Genomic DNA, 16,536 nt, shown 5'->3' with positions numbered 1-16,536 from the left:
CCATACGGTCACGGAAGGTTGTAATGGTTTTTCCGATATACAGGAGACCACAGGGGCATTTAATGAAATAAATGATGAATTTGGAGGTGCAGGACAGTCTATGAAGAATTGGTATAACACGTCCGGAATGGGGGTGGTTGAAAGTAGGGCCAGTCATTAGTGAACTGCATGTGGTACAGTTTGGACATCTATAGCACCCCAGTTTAGTGGAAGGAAGCCAGGTCGCGCTGGTTTGAGATTGGTAACAATGTGTAGGATCGGTCTTGACCAATAGGTCTCTGAGGCTGTTGCCTCGTTTGTATGCAATCCTAGGAGGAGTTCTGAAAATTGGTGGGAGAGTTCTGTCCTTTTCCAGAACTGACCAGTGATGAAAAATGGAATTGATTAGTGGTTTCTTGTTTGGGGCATAAGTGGTGATGAAGGTAAGGCGATCTTCCTGTGGTGTTGTTGTAAAGGTCTTGTTGTTATTCTTCAGCACCTGTTCCTGTGTTAGTGTTAGGGCTTTAGTGATACACTGATCCAATTTTTGGGCTTGATAGCCACGCTGGATAAAGCGATCTTTCAGTGCATCTACCTGTTGGTGTAGTATGACAGGATCAGAATTGTTTCTTACCATTCGCACCATTTGGGAGTATGGGATGCTTGATAGGGTGTGTGGAGGGTGGTGATCCTGTCATACTACACCAACAGGTAGATGCACTGAAAGATCGCTTTATCCAGCGTGGCTATCAAGCCCAAAAATTGGATCAGTGTATACAAACGAGGCAACAGCCTCAGAGACCTATTGGTCAAGACCGATCCTACACATTGTTACCAATCTCAAACCAGCGCGACCTGGCTTCCTTCCACTAAACTGGGGTGCTATAGATGTCCAAACTGTACCACATGCAGTTCACTAATGACTGGCCCTACTTTCAACCACCCCCATTCCGGACGTGTTATACCAATTCTTCATAGACTGTCCTGCACCTCCAAATTCATCATTTATTTCATTAAATGCCCCTGTGGTCTCCTGTATATCGGAAAAACCATTACAACCTTCCGTGACCGTATGGCCAACCATCGGTCAGCAATACGGGCTGCATTAGCCACTGGGGTAGCTGACACACCAGTTGCTGCACATTTCCTGACACAAAAACACACCTTGGCAAGTATGCGGTGCATGATCATTGACTATATTCCTCCACCACTACGGGGGGGTGATCGCGAGAGACTGTTACTACAGAAGGAACTTAAATGGATTCATAGACTTAACACCATCAATCCACATGGATTGAATGAACTTATTTCATATGCCTCTTTCTATCTGAAATAATGACGTAACATTTCTGTCTCTGGTGTCTTTGTGCTACAATATGGTTACCATACTATGTTGGGTTGAAAGTTGTTACTGTTAGTTCATTTGTTACTTGTGCTGAAGTAATATCCGGATTAACTGACACAGCTGGCCAGTCAGAGGTAGTCCCAAGGGGGGTGTGTTACTCTGCATGCTCTTTGATAGACCTGATCGTTTTTTTATTTTATTTTTTATATTCCGTGTTCTTCTTTTCTATCTTTCTAATATCTCTTCTACTATGTACCTAGTAGATAACTCCCATCTATGTAACCCTCCAAGGCACCCAACAGCTTTACATGGCAATGGCATCTGATGTCACTTAATTGTTTCCTATATCTGAGCTAACTACACAGAGTATTGGTGCCAAACATACTCAGCAGTATCGTGAACATGGTACTGCTTATTGGCCTCTAACAATGGGAGGTCCACTATGCGTACCTGTGAACCAGCTGATTTCACCGTACCACTTACATTACCTAACTCAGTTCTGAGGGACAGTATATATGGTAATTAGAACACGGCATAATAGCGAACACGGTACTGCGGCTTGGACCCTATGCATCACGGGTTCCATTATGCGTACCTGTGAACCAGCCGTGTCATGTTATGGCTTATTTCATTCATTAAATGTACGGCTGACAGTCAATAGAGGTATAGTGCTCCTGGGGCACTTCCCTTGTGTTGACACACTTCCCTCATGTCGACACATTCTCTACATAGCCGGTACCCCTAGGCTTGCCATTATTCCTCTGTCCACAGCGTGATAGACACTGGACATCGCGCGACCAAGTCCGCGAGTCCAGAGCACCCGTACGTTCTAACGAGACAGCAGCTTCTAGTGTCATCGCACTATAAGTCACTGTTTTCTCCGTGACTACAACGGTATCTGCACACGTCTGCCCGGCTCTCCTTCTGAGGATCGTAACAGAACTGTGTCACTTCAATTGCGGGCGTTAGTGACACAACGCGAGTACTACCCGCATGCAGTAAATAGAAGACACGGTACCTGCTATATTTATATGCTTTTAATACAACTACTTACTAGCCCTTGACAATAGCGTTGCCTGTAGCTATGACCAAGTGACAAGACCCTGGAGATCCAACAGTGCTTATTTTACCGAAAGAATCAGTAACGCGATGGGAGTTATAGTTCAACTATTAGGTACATTGTATACTATTTGTCTTTTATTTTCGACACTCTTTTACTGCCTGCACGTTTTAATTTCATGTCCGGTTTTACTTTGTGTTTATTGCACACTTTGATTGCACGTAATGGTAAGGTTATTTACATGTATGCTGAGCTATGTGACGTCACACTGTTTCGCGCCATTTTTGTGTTTATGAGTGCACTTCCACTGGCCCTGTTTGTCTTTGAAAAAGGCTGCTGTGGCAGCCGAAACGTCAGATCCTTTTTGCTAATAAAACTTTTGTTCTTCATAAGACCTGTGAGTGCGGAACTTTGTTTTTTCGTTGGATTTCATTAACCTACTGTACTGCACCCAGGCAATTGTTTGAATTTTTAAGTGAGTGCCTGTTACAACTTTGTCTATATATATATATCTATATATATCATATATATATATATATATATATATATATATATATATATATATATATATATATATATATATATATATATATATATATATATATATATATTATACTATGAGTCAGTCCCTAAACTCAGTAAGTGACAGCAGCACAGAGCATTTGCAGGGAATCAGCAGAAAAGAAGATGGGGAGCTACTGGGGGCATCTTAGTTATCACAGATCTTCCCTGCTAAAGGGCTGTGGTTGGCTTGGGCTGGTACAGAAGCACAAAACATAATTTACAACATTTTTAGCCTATGTCTTTAGTTAAGCTTTAGTTATCCTTTAAATATTGATTTTACATGACCCATTCAAATATCCGTTCTCTTGAATTACAGTTAGGTGGTTGCCTATTAGGACAGTGGGTCAGTAGACTGGTTATAAGAACATCTATTGGTCAATGACTTATTGCACCACATTTCTCCCAGCATTCCACTTCCATCCCCCACATTAATTCTTGCAACTCATTTGTTTCTTTGACAGCCAACTGGCACTCTTAAATGCGGAATATAAATTAGCAGAAAACCTGCTTGTGGGAGCACTTATTTCCTGCTTGTGGGAGCAAGGTTTCTTAATAGGGAACAAAGAAATTTTTAGTAAATAGATGCACTCTTAATCTTTAAGGACACAAAAGGTATTGCCACCCACTCAATCACTTCTTCCATCTGCATCTTTGTGCGATTATGCAATATAACACAATGGGACAAAGCAATTTATGTTCAGACATTTTGTTGCCCTCGTGAAAGGTAATTCTGTGCAGGCCACAGAACAGTTTGTGTGCCTTTGCCCTTAAAGTGAAATAACCAGTTATTTCTGTGACGCAAAAGACGAATAAGCGAACGTTTGTCACGTTCCTTTGCAAATTAAATGTCACAAGAGGAGAGGACCTCAATTTTAAGCACTTCACAGAAATCAAAGGAAAAGAACCACCCTATTCCCCTCCAGAGGCTTCCATCCCAAGCAGCTTGGGCAGTGGGGCTGCTAAGTATCAACTTGTACCACTGTGGGTCCACTTCATTGCCATCTCTCCACTGGAGCGGAGGCCGATCCAGGACTTGCTTCAACTGCACATGCTCTGTAGAGGACTCGAAGCAACACTCAATAGGGCTCGACAACCCTGTTGTGCTACTTTTCAAGCCTGGAAAAGTTAAAGCTGCTGTTTAGAGCATCTCCTGGGGAGAGGGAGGAAGGCCTTGGACTGGGTTTCTTCTCAGGCTTTTTTTCTGGTAAGCATTTTTTTTTTTTAAATTTTTTAACTTGATTGCCACCTTAAAAGTACAGCAGTCTTTCCTTGCTAAATACTGCAAATTATCAGACAAATTTTATAGGGTCCACAGGGGGCAGCTGTTATTGCACCACATATAAACAAAAACACTGTGGCATAAAAAGATCATGTTGAAACACGTGCAACTATTTTTAAGCATTAGGCTAATGCCACATGAAGCCGATTCTCGGCCTGCGGAAAAACACAGGCCGAGAATTAGACCGGAACCATTGCGTCAGCCCAAGTGCAGGCAAAAAGAATATCAGCTCTGAAATGTGAACTCTTGCATTTCTTCGAAGATATTGGCCACATGTGCCCGCAACCGGGGCAACACTTTGCTACTGTAGTTTTGCAGTTTACATTGTTTTTATTAGCATTTTCAGAGATTTTAGACCGTTTCACTACTAATACTAAGCTTTTGCTAAACAGATCTTTGAAAAACCTAGGGTTAATTATACCAGAAGTACAAATACTGCATTTTAGAAAAAGTATTCCAATATTTTAAAGATATAAGAGCAAATATCCCAGGAGATGCTGGGTTCTTTAGGTTATTAATTTAAAAAAATAATAATTACATTAAAAATTACTAGAACCACACTAGTCAAAGAGAGCTTTATCTTACCTTTTGTAGACTTGTGGGGTTTAACTGAGTTTTATCAATTATCTTTATTGCCACCTACAGAAAAACAATAGACATTTTTGTAAAACTTTACTATCCAATTTTCACCCAAACAAAATACATAAAAGCAATAGTTAACCATTCAGTACGCTGGTGACAACTTATTTTAGGGCAAATATAGTTAACCTTTGGTGCCAAACCTCTGATAATACTGTGGCTTTATCTAACAACTGTAAAGCTGGCGACACACGTGTCAAATTTTCAATCTTTCTTGTGTTTAGGGTTGAATCGTCAGATATGGAGGTAGAAACAATAGGATTTCTGCCTCCTTCTGCCGATTGAGCCCTGAAGGTAGATTTTGCTCAGGCGCCTTCAATGGCGCCTGTTCAAAATCTTTTAACCTGGTCGGTCACCTCGCCGAGGTTTCGGTTTCAATATTATCGGTGCATGTATGGCCAGCTTAAGTCAGATGTCCCACAGAGTGTGTTAGTTGCCCAAGATAGATCTCTGCTATTGCAGGCAACAAACCGCTCCGAAATGCCTTTCCACTGCCGACTCCTATTGTTGCCGGTGCAAAGGCCGCCGCAACTTTTTAAATCATAGTGCCGACTAATCGCCACGTGTGTCTTCACTCCTAAGGGTGAAGACACACGGAGCTACTTAGTAGCAACTATTTGTTAAAGACACTAAAATCTAAAAAAATACCCTGCCATAGATAATATTGAGAATTGCTTCTGCTAAAACACAGTAAATATCAGCAGTCTATTTCAGTGGCCACAACAGTAGCTGCTACTAGTAGCTCTGTGTGTCTTCACCCTAAGGCTGATGGCCCACGGAGCGAGATAGATCTCTGCTACTGCAGGTGACCAACTGCTCCGAAATGCCTTTCCATTCCAGAGGGGTTAGTCGCCTTTGGTAGCAGAAATCTATTGCAGCTGAATAATTCGCTCCATGGGCCATCAGCCTAAAGGTTTCCTACCCATGTACCTAGGGTTGTTCAGCTAGAAGGGTTCCAAATAGTCATTTGAGAAATTGCACAGTTTATTGTTTTTTTCTATAAAAAAAGGTCTCTCTTTCCCCTTGAATCTCCTTCACAAAATGATAATTTCTGCACCCTTATTGGGTGTTAATTTACCCACATATCACTATTAAACTGGTCCTATTTCTCTTATACTTTATCAAGTGAGGCTGAACCACCACTAAATACAGTTTCATTCCACATTTCTGCTTTATTAAGTGGGGTAATAATTTTTAATCACAGCTGTGTGCAGGATGGCCATTTGTCTGAACATAATATTTGTTTATTGCTGGTAGCTTGACTTGCTCTTGGTGATGTAAATCTTTCATACTTGACTGGGGGCATATGGGACATCATAAAGCAATCATGCAAAGAGCTGCAGATTTGGGAAAAACACCATACCTCTCTACCAGTGAGGATGTGCCGGGCAAGTTTAACTTTAGCAAAATTTCCTTTGCCTATTGTTTTAAGAAGTCGATAATTCCCAATATGTGGTTGTTCATCTGCACATGATGCAATTGAATTTCTAGAGCGAGCTCCCTGACGCCCAGAGCGGGAGAGTACATCTTGCCGTCCATCTCCATGAGAAGTGTGCTATATTACAAAAATGAAGGGAAGAATTATTAAGAAACACCCATGCAAAGCTCAAAGCATAAGAAATCAATAGTTGATTAGGGTGGCTACACCGAAACACAAGACTACAGTAAACAGAGATTTGAAACAAGGCTATGTGTGCATATTCCCCATTGAAGGGATTTGCTATCCTAGTCAACCCATGTAAATTACAGATAGAAAGCTTAAAAAACTCTATATAAGATAATTATCATATACGTTGTTTTAAGAAAATCATCATCATCATCATCATCAGGCCATAAACCACTATTTGCTTATTAGTTTATCTTGCGTTTAAGAATGAAAAATGCTGCTAAGGAATATGGAGAACTGATCCTTTTATTCAAATACTGCTACAGTGAGCTTTAAGTAATAAAATCTGAATATAAATGCATGGGAAATGGTAGCAGATTCATGCATCCTTATATAAATGATTCGCAGTGCTCCAAATACCATGTACAACATTATACGAGTGTCTTAAATTCTGCTGCAGGCTGAAACAAATAACCAGCAGCTTCGTCCGTCATGACCCAACTGTTCTCAAACTAGAGTTAAGTATGTTAACCACTGCTCTAAAACAACATAAGCAGCAAACATCAGTGATCTTTTCACAAGAGATTTTTCCAGATTGGAGTTCAAATGTATCCCCATTTTTGCTACTCTTAGAAGCAATTGTTAACAAGTGAAAATGTCTTGTAATAAAACTAAAAAAAAAGTTTATTTGGTTGATAAAGCTAAGCAAGCATTCTGCCATTTTCTAATAACCTATAGTTGAACTGAGCTAGATTTGCTCATGTGGAACAGCACAGAAGTGCTCTCTCATTTATAAAAAAAAAAAATGCAAATTCCTAATGCTCTTTGAGCAGAACAACCAACACCAGTATGTTTTGCTAAACATTATTAGAAAGTGGAATGTAAACTTTGCAGTCAATTCTATACTCAAGACTTACTTAAAAGAGGATTGAATTGTTGACACTTTTTTTTTTTTTTTTTACAGAAAATGCTTGTTACAGAAAACATGTCACTTAAAGTCACTGTTGCAAATTCAATAACATGAGTGGATTTAAAATGTTATTGTTTGGAATGAAGAAGTTGTGCCAGTTGGATATTTTGAGTTAGTTCTTATACATTTTCCCAGCAATGGAAAGTCTCCGTCACTGATGAATTAGACCTGTCAGTCAAAATATTCCTGTTTACCCCTGCATGATTCCTGAGAGAGGACAGTGAAAAGCAACTTTATTTTTCAGAAACTGTACAGAATGTCTGATTGAATTTATTTTGAAAGTTTCTTATTTCCATGAGATAAAGAGCAGATTAAATTTTAATTTTCAGTTCCCCTTTAAGCCATCAAATAGTAAACATATCCTATGTGGCAGAACTTTATGTAGCTGCCATGACTTCCGTTCTTTTATAGCTTGTTTCTTGTGCTACTGTGGGTTCTCATTGACTGCTATTCTGTCTGAAGCACATGCTGTGAGACAAAGCAGGGTGGGGGAGAACATTATTAAACCTGTGCTTACTTCAGACTGTGTGATGCATAACTGACATTGTCATCTGCATTGCTCTACCCACAAAACACTGTTGCACTTCCTGTCAGTTCTCATGAAAGATAGGCCATTAGTAACCAGAGATCTCTGTACAACACCCACAACAGATAATGGAAATCTTACTAGTCATATAACTCTAGCAGAGAATGATATTTATAGGTGTTTAGGGCTCTGGTACACGGGGAGATTAGTCGCCCGCGGCAAAACTCCCTGCTCGCGGGCGACTAATCTCCCCGAGTTGCCTTCCCCCTGCCATCCCACCGGCGAACATGTAAGTCGCCGGCGGGATGGCAGACGCGGCGGGGCGATTTCGGGAAATTGCCGAAAAAGCCTTGTGAGTCTTTTATAAAACAAAATAAATATCCCCTGAATTCTCCAAAGCACAACTAACAGAAGGGGTAGTTCAACTTTACATTAACTTTTAGCAAGATTTAGATTCAGGTGAAAGACCCATTTTAAACTGTCGACATTTAACATGCTATTCAAAAAAAATGTATACCTATGTTTTAAACGAGACAATATGAACAAAATGTATCATGCATGTCCTTTAACTTAAAATATATATTTTATCCCCCCTTGATCTCTGCACTGTTCTCATGAAGAACTGCTATGGAAAAAATGCCCTTAAAGGGCACCTTATCGGTTCAAAATGGTTTCTAACAGAGCCTATATTAAGTATGGTGGGAAAATGTTTTTTTGTTATTTGTTTCTTTAGCAACTGCTCGTTATGAACTCCCAGTCCTAGACCATATGTATAATGAGCAAACCAGGAAACGTGCTCATTACACACAAGCTTACGTCCCCAACTTCACAGCACACACCAGGAGCTCCCACTTGGTGCTAAGGGTAACTCACTAGACAAAAACATGCTATTATTTCTGTCTGGAGTTCAGACTTTTTATGTGATAGTTCCTCTTTAAGCATAAACATGACAGTTGCTCGGATTTACAAATACAGAAGAGTTCATTACTTATTGTACAGGTATGGGATCCCTTATCTGGAAACCCGTTATCCAGAAAGTTCCAAATTACAGAAAGGGCATCTCCCATAGACTCCATTATAAGCAATTAATTCTAATTTTTAAAAATGATTTCCTATTTCTCTGTAATAATAAAACAGTACCTTGTACTTGAATCCTAACAAAGATATAATTAACTGAAGGCAAAACAAGCCTACTGGGTTTATTCAATATTTGAATGATTTTTAGCAGTTTTAAGTTATGGAGATCCAAATTACAGAAACATCCCTTATGCGGAAAAACCCAGGTCTCACGCATTCTGGATAAAAGGTCCCATACCTGTATCATAATAAATTAATTATGGTTAAAGTGGAACTATCACATAAAAAGTCTCACCAGCGGAACTCAAACCGACTGTCTGCTAAATCAAAAGAGATGGATCAAGTCTAAAATAGAGGTGCTTTCAGTGTCACTGTTCTGCAATATTTATCTAAACTAATAACAGGTACCATAGTTAGTTTTAATTCAAAATAGTCAGAATGCTTTTTAACGAAAGCTTGGATATATCTTTCTTACACTGAATACCAAGAGTATACTGACCCTTTTAAGCATTACTTTGGAGGGAAAAAAAGCTTATTGTATTCAGTAACCAAAAAAGTGAATGCTTCAGCATAAAAAAAAATATTTACAAGGATAAACATTAGAGATGTATAGCTATCTTATGGTATGTTCTGCATTATAAATAAATTATACTAATAAATACACAAAGTAATGTATAGCACTAAAATAAACTTGTAAAAACAGACTGAAAACACTAATATATGTGCAAACATACACATCAGCTATACAAAAGCAATCTTACCCCACAAACCAAGGGCAATAACACATGGGGGGGGTCACAAATCACATTTAGCCATTACAAACAAGTCAGATAACTTTTCATAAAGGAGGAAGTGTTGGTGATACTTCAAAGCACTAACATGTTTCCAAAACACACAGAATACCACTAAGCTAACAATCTGATCAACATTTGTCTTGAAATTATGCCATTAAGATTATGACTTCAAGGACATTTAAGGTTTCAGATTAAAGAGCAAGTGAAAGCCCCCATTATTTTTTTTTTTTAAGGCGCAGGGTTGCTGTAACATTCCCCAGGGATAGCAGGCGCTGTGTAGCTTATATTTCAGCCTGTTTCAGTTCTTCTGGTGAAATGGCACATTATGTTATTAGCTGTAAAATACCCAGTACGGATTGAAGTGAGGCAACATAAGTAGGCTTGACCCAACAATGCCACAAAAATGTGCATATGTCTATTCAGGCCAGCAAACATGGTCCACAGCATACATGGGTCAAGGGATCACTAAGTTGCACTGAACATTGGCCTTAGGTTGTTGCATGAAGAGATGGACTTTCATAAACATAATTGATTTGTGCTGTATTCCAGTAAAGGTGACTATGAATGGGCAGATTTAAGCTGCCGCTGATTTTGCAATTTATCTGCCCATGTTTGGTTCCCTCTGATGGGCCTACCAGACGAATACCTGGTTTCATTTTTCCGTGATATCGAGGACTGCATCTTGTTTTGGTCCTCAATATGACTGCCTCCATAGAGGCAATTATGATCAGATAGTTGGCCTGAGCACCAAACGATTAGATCAGCCCAACACTGCTCACTTAGGGCTCTGGCACATGGGGAGATCAGTTGCCCGCGACAAATCTCCCTAGTCACGGGCGACTAATCTCCCCGAACTACCATCCCACCGGCGAGGCAATTTCGGCGATTTGCCGAAATTGCCTGCGCAGCGTGTGCCATCCCACCAGCGACTTACATTTTCGCCGGTGGGATGGTAGTTCGGAGAGATTAGTCGCCCGTGACAAGAGAGATTTGTCGCGGGCTACTAATCTCCCCATGTGCCAGAGCACGATCTTCTGTAAAAGATCGGCTCGTCTGGCAACCTCGTCAAATGAGCGGATCTTCACAAGTATGGCCATTCATTGCTGGAATTGAAATCACCAAACATATTTAGATTATTTACAGATCAATTGGCCAACGATATAAGGGCAACTGTAATGCAACGCATGTTTGAGTGCCCTTATGTTCAGAACTTATATTTATGTCTGTATAAAAAAAAATGCAAAACATTTAGAAATCTACAAACCTCTGCCAATAAAACCCAACACAAACAAAAAGGCACATTTAATATCAGCACTCATGGCCACATTTAACATATCAACTGGCTGGCTCTGTCCCATGCTGAGGAGCACACAAATAATAAAAGCCCAAAGGCTTGACTGTTTGACACAAGTTTCAGCATCACATTCAATGCTGTAGTGAAGTAACCAATAAAACACTGCAATTTGGTCATCCCTGATCTGCATATTTCTCTCTCCAGAGACATGACACCTTAGATACATTAATTATTCCTACAAAAGGGATGTCCAAGGGTTGCTCTCCATCTGCTCTTTATTTTATTTACTACCTCCTGAGTGTTGCTTCCAACCCCCACCCAATAATGACACAAAAGGCAAGGGAAAGAGGTTCTGTTGCTTCAGGCTGTATGGTTGTGGAAAAAAGTGACTCAACATTAGGAACTTCCTTTTCAATTTTATTAAATGCAATAGCTGTGCTTTTTCTTGTGGCCAACTATCTTCAGCTGTGATTATTGCTCATGTACAAAGGGATCCCCACACAGTAGACTTTTTCCAGAGACTGGCCCATCATCAGAAACAAACACTGGCCTACAATCAAGTCGTTCAGTAGCTCCCAAAATGAGCCTCGGCTGGGGGGCCCAGACTTAACGCGAGTTACAGTAAGAGTTTGGTAAAATATGTATTTGCTTCCTTAGATACTCCTAGAAACCAAGCCTGAAGGTCAGTTATACGGATATTTGGGAATGAATACATAGTTACTATCCTACATATTCCCATATTCCTGAAACTGTGACTGACTGGCTGATAGAGATATTTACAACGGTTATGAGCTAATAGGACTGTGGCCAAACATTGCGGAGGCTTCAATAGAAAGAGAAATGTATTTCTGTAAGGCTTTTAGACTGATGACCTTGTTAATTTCGCTTTCCCAGGGTCCCAAAAAAATGACTGCACTGTACCTGTACCGGTAACTATTTCTGAGAGATCAAGCAACACATGGGAATATTATAAGACTGAAGGCACACTTACATTCTCTGTGTCCCGTTCATTCACCGTGGGTAGTGGGGTTCGTGTGGACATGATCCCCCTCTTGCAGGCACCCTATTAGTCAGAGAGGAAGAGGGCAGGCTCTAGGTGCGGGCCGGATCTACTGGCTGGAGTGTTATTTCCCCAATCCTTATTTGGGATAGAAGTGCTTATTCCAGTCTCCCTCACCGCTGCAAACCCCCACAGCAGCACGCTTGGTTCATTATATACAGATAGCTTATGGTTCCTACTGGGGGGCAGTAAAGGGTTCAAATAACGGTGTCCATTCTCTAAATAAAGTGCAAACATGTAATCAAAAACAAAAGAGCAAGGGCCGAGGGAACAAGCGTACAGCAGCGTAGCCACAAGCAGAAGCCGCTAGAGGACAAGGGCCACCGAGCAGTCCGTCACACAGGCCCCGAGTGGGAAGAGATGTCACCGGGGCGAGGCTCACAGACAAGAGAGGCTTCACTTTCTCCGCCTGTGCCGCTCCCGTGGCCCACCGCTACCGCTGGAGATTGTGGCCGGCGACTTGGCAGGACTCCGTTTAGCATCTGGGAGGTTTTGAGGTGTCTTTTCACCCCCTGTCTCACCAATCCCGCTCTACCCCCTCCTTTCTGCTCCTACACCATCCAAGATGGCCGACCCGCTTCCTCCGGACGGATCCTAATAGCCTAGCCCCTCCAGCCGCCGGACGTGACGTCAGCGCTGCCGGTGGGTCTGATTGGGGCGGAGAGGAAGCAGCCGCTGCTTGTTGTTGCTAAGGGCGATTTCAGCTCCGGATACAAGTTGATTCTTTGCTTTGGAATCCCGGGAGCTCCTGTAACACACCCGGAGCAGGTCCATGAGCACTGATAGCTGATAAGGGCTTAACTTTCGTTGCTACAGTTAATCCTAGTGGGGCAGTTTAGTTAAGTAACCTCTTTTCGTCTGTCGTTTATTGGTATGTATAATTGGTGTATATAACAATTTATGCAGATGATAATTATAATGAAGTATCCCTAAAGTACTATTTATTTAAAAACATTCCTTAACCCCTAGCTGTGATACTACTCTGTGTGCTGGTGTAATGTTATTCTGAATAGCAGAAACAGCAACTGCAAATACAAGCAGTCATTGCTTAACCCTCTTATTCAGCCATTACGATCTCAATATTTTCACCTCCCTTCCTCTGATGTGTGTCCTGCTCCTATTTAGTCCAGGGAGAACTATCACATTAAATTTACACACAAGCAAGTGTGGGAAGTGTGGCAAGTTAGTAAAAAGTATCCTACAATTTAGGGTGAATACACACTGGGCTACTAGTAGCTGCTACTATTTCAAGGCTACTGAACTCCAGAAAATACCCTGCCATAGACAATACTGAGAATTACCTCTGCTAAAACACACATAGGGACAATTATCAATAAATGATCAGCATTGGCTTTTTTAGTAGCCAGGACAAGTAACTGTTGCTAGTAGCTCTATGTGTCTTCACCTTTAAAGGAGAAGGAAAGGCTAATAAAGAGTTAATCTCAAGCTGCAGGCATACCTTTAGTTGTTTCAGTAGTGCCCTTAAGTCTTCCCATATTTCACCTGTTCAGATGATCAGAAGCCAAACAGGAAGAAAAAACGCTGAGCTGTGTAAAGAAAGTTCCCATAAATCCTCACTCCTGCACAGACACCCAGACCAAGTGAACATGCTCAGTGTGTAAGACTATGGGGCACATTTACTTACCCACGAATGTTCCGACGGCGTCCGAATGCGTTTTTTTTTCGTAATGATCGGTATTTTGCGATTTTTCGGAAAATTGTCGCGACTTTTTCGTAGCCATTACGAAAGTTTCGCGAAATGTCGCAACTTTTTCGTAGTGTTACGATTTGCTCATAAATTGTAGCGACTTTTTCGTAGCCATCGCGCCGAGTACGAAAGATTCAGATTCATTCAAGCTTCAGTATGATGACTTTTCTTGGGCCAGGTTGGAGCTGCAGGGTGCCATTGGGAGGCTTCCAAAATCATGCTAAGTCTGAAAGTTTCGCCCCCGCCGCTTACGAGCGCTCAATACGAAAAAGTCGCGACAAGATACGAGCGAATCGTAATGGCTACGAAAAAGTCGCGACTTTTCGCGCAAGTCGTAATGGTTACGAAAAAGTCGCAACAATTTCCGAAAGTCGTAAAGGCGATGAAGAAATCGCAAAAAAAATACGAAAAAGTCGCAAAATGTTCGTTTTCCAATCGGAATTTTTCCAATTCGAATTCGTGTCTTAGTAAATCAGCCCCTATGAGTCAGCTTCCTGCTGATTGGCTCAGATCCACATTTCTAAGGGGGGGAGGGGAGAGAACAGAGAGCTGGGTGTCTCTGGCAGAGGAAAACAGACACAACAAATCTTTTGACAGGGAACTCAGTGTAGTGTTTCTGTGAGTGCTTATGGCTGTATTTACATAGACCTTTCTGATAAAGCTTAGTTAGTTTTGACCTTTCTTTCTGCTTTAAGGCAGTGACACATGGGGAGATTAGTCGCCGCACTACATCTTTGTTGTCGCGGGCGACTAATCTCCTCACAATGCCATCCCACCGGCAAGAATGTAAATCGCCGGTGGGATGGCATATGTGTCACTACAATTTGCCAAAGTTGCCCGAGGTTTCCTCTCAAGGCAACTTCTGCAAATCGTAGCAACGCGTATGCCATCCCACCAGCGATTTACATTCTTGCCGGTGGGATGGCATTGCGACACCGAAGATTTATCATGGGGCGACTAATCTCCCCGTCTGCTACTGCCTTTAGAGTGACAGTCACATCTTCAGACATCCTGCTTGTTATCCACCTAAAAGCAGTGTTTTGCTTGCTTAGGTACCTAGGGAGTTTAGGTACAGTTTGCTCACACAAGTAATTTATATTACACAGAGCCCTGACCATTTTACACCTAAATCTGTAGAATAAATTGTAATGCTAGGTCTGATCACCAAACATCAACTCATATATTCCATCCAATCATAGTTCAGCATCTAGTGGAAAGCAGATTTCCACATACTTTTGGCCATATATATATATTTACGAAGCACAAATGTATACACTTGTACATACATAAAGAAACTTACTGTAGCTTTGGGTATTTCTGTAGGCTATTTTGCTTGTACAAGAAAACATCCAAGGAACTCTTAAAGAGGGAATTTAACCTTACAACATCACCCAGCATCAGCTGGCCTCACTGTGAAGAGTCAATTCTAAAGGGGCAACACTTTGACATTTCTTATTTCTAATAAAAAAAAAAAACTGTAACATCCTCTAACATATTTGTAACAAGTTATCACGTACCCTTACAAGTGCCTTATCTTCTGTGACAATATAGTAATAAAATATAATTTTTCCTCATAGGCTTAAATATTCTCTTGCTTTTTCCAATGTTGTTTTATATCTCTCTGTACTCTTTCTGGTGCCCTAAACTGCAAAGCAGTGTTTCTGAAATCAAGAGCATAGCCTTACATTAGAGTCCTCAGCGGGTCCACCAGACCCACAACCAACCTGCTTACACTCACAGCTGCTTCTTCGCAGTGCAACCCGAACTGGCACAAACACAAATACTACATTTTCCGACCTGCCCCCCTGCCGAAAGCCACGCAATCCCAGAAGTGATGTCACAAAACCCTGGAAGTGAAAGTGAATCTGTGAGCACTGCAGAAAATTTCTAGTTTTTTTTTTTTAAATCTCCCCACAACAAAATAGCCCACCTCCTGCCTGACCACCCCTGCAGAGTACCCGCGGACCACCAATGTAGACAGGAGGTGGGTTTTCTGACCGAATCCTGACCATTTTGCAGGTATTCCTTGTGTACCTGACCTGATGCAGAACTCTTACATGCTTTACATGGACAAAAACTTTAACTGCAGAAGAGGTATTTTCATATGGAACAGTTAATGGGAAAACTTAGCATGTGACCCTCCAGACCAAGCTGGCAGGTTTTTGGCATGTGTAAGGAGTCCTGACTGTCAGACCAACAGATTTGGCCTTGCACATGGGTCACCAAATCAGGGTCTTTAAAAAAAAAAAAAAAAAAAGTGAGGTCTTATAATATCAGCCAGGTTTTGTTTTGTTGACCCTTACTTTAAAGGAACCGTTCAGTGTAAAAATTAAACTGGGCAAAATAGACAGACTGTGCAAAATAAAAAATATTTTGTATATTTGTAATATTGTTAGGCAAAAATGTAAGCTATAAAGGCTGGAGATGTCTAACATAGTAGCCAGAACACTACATCCTGCTTTCATCTCTCTAACCTCTTAGTCAGTGACCTCTCTCTAACCTCTTAGTCAGTGACTAAGGGGGGGGGGGCATGGGACATAACTGTTCAGTTTGTTTGTGAGCAATAAGGTCAGATTAAAGAACAAACTAACTGAACAGTTAAGTCCCATATGCCCCCCATCACAAGTCACTGATT

At 41.1% G+C, this 16,536-nt stretch overlaps 1 protein-coding gene and 1 long non-coding RNA gene across 6 annotated transcripts in view; one reads left to right on the top strand and one right to left on the bottom strand.

Moving 5' to 3' along the window:
- The window catches only part of mark3 (microtubule affinity regulating kinase 3), a 51,622-nt gene extending 38,867 nt beyond the window's left edge, over positions 1 to 12,755 (bottom strand). For all 5 annotated transcript variants that reach the window (XM_031891422.1, XM_004917177.4, XM_002939726.5 and 2 more), the window contains exons 1-3: positions 12,125 to 12,755; positions 6,230 to 6,421; positions 4,813 to 4,866 (exon numbers count right to left, since the gene is read on the bottom strand). In XM_031891422.1, coding sequence (XP_031747282.1) covers positions 4,813 to 4,866; positions 6,230 to 6,421; positions 12,125 to 12,175 — 297 coding nt within the window. In that variant the 5' untranslated portion in view covers positions 12,176 to 12,755. The remainder of the gene's footprint in view (positions 1 to 4,812; positions 4,867 to 6,229; positions 6,422 to 12,124) is intronic.
- A 141-nt stretch (positions 12,756 to 12,896) lies between these two features.
- LOC105948156 lies at positions 12,897 to 15,485 on the top strand. The gene is made up of 2 exons (XR_001171539.3): positions 12,897 to 13,064; positions 15,225 to 15,485. It is a non-coding gene; the product is annotated as an uncharacterized LOC105948156 (long non-coding RNA).
- The last annotated feature ends 1,051 nt before the right edge of the window (positions 15,486 to 16,536 follow it).

The sequence above is a fragment of the Xenopus tropicalis genome, chromosome 8, assembly GCF_000004195.4.
Source record: "Xenopus tropicalis strain Nigerian chromosome 8, UCB_Xtro_10.0, whole genome shotgun sequence".
In the NCBI taxonomy this organism is placed as follows: Eukaryota; Metazoa; Chordata; class Amphibia; order Anura; family Pipidae; genus Xenopus; species Xenopus tropicalis.
Note: the sequence above shows the minus strand (reverse complement) of the source record. Positions and strands in the feature narration are given on the sequence as shown.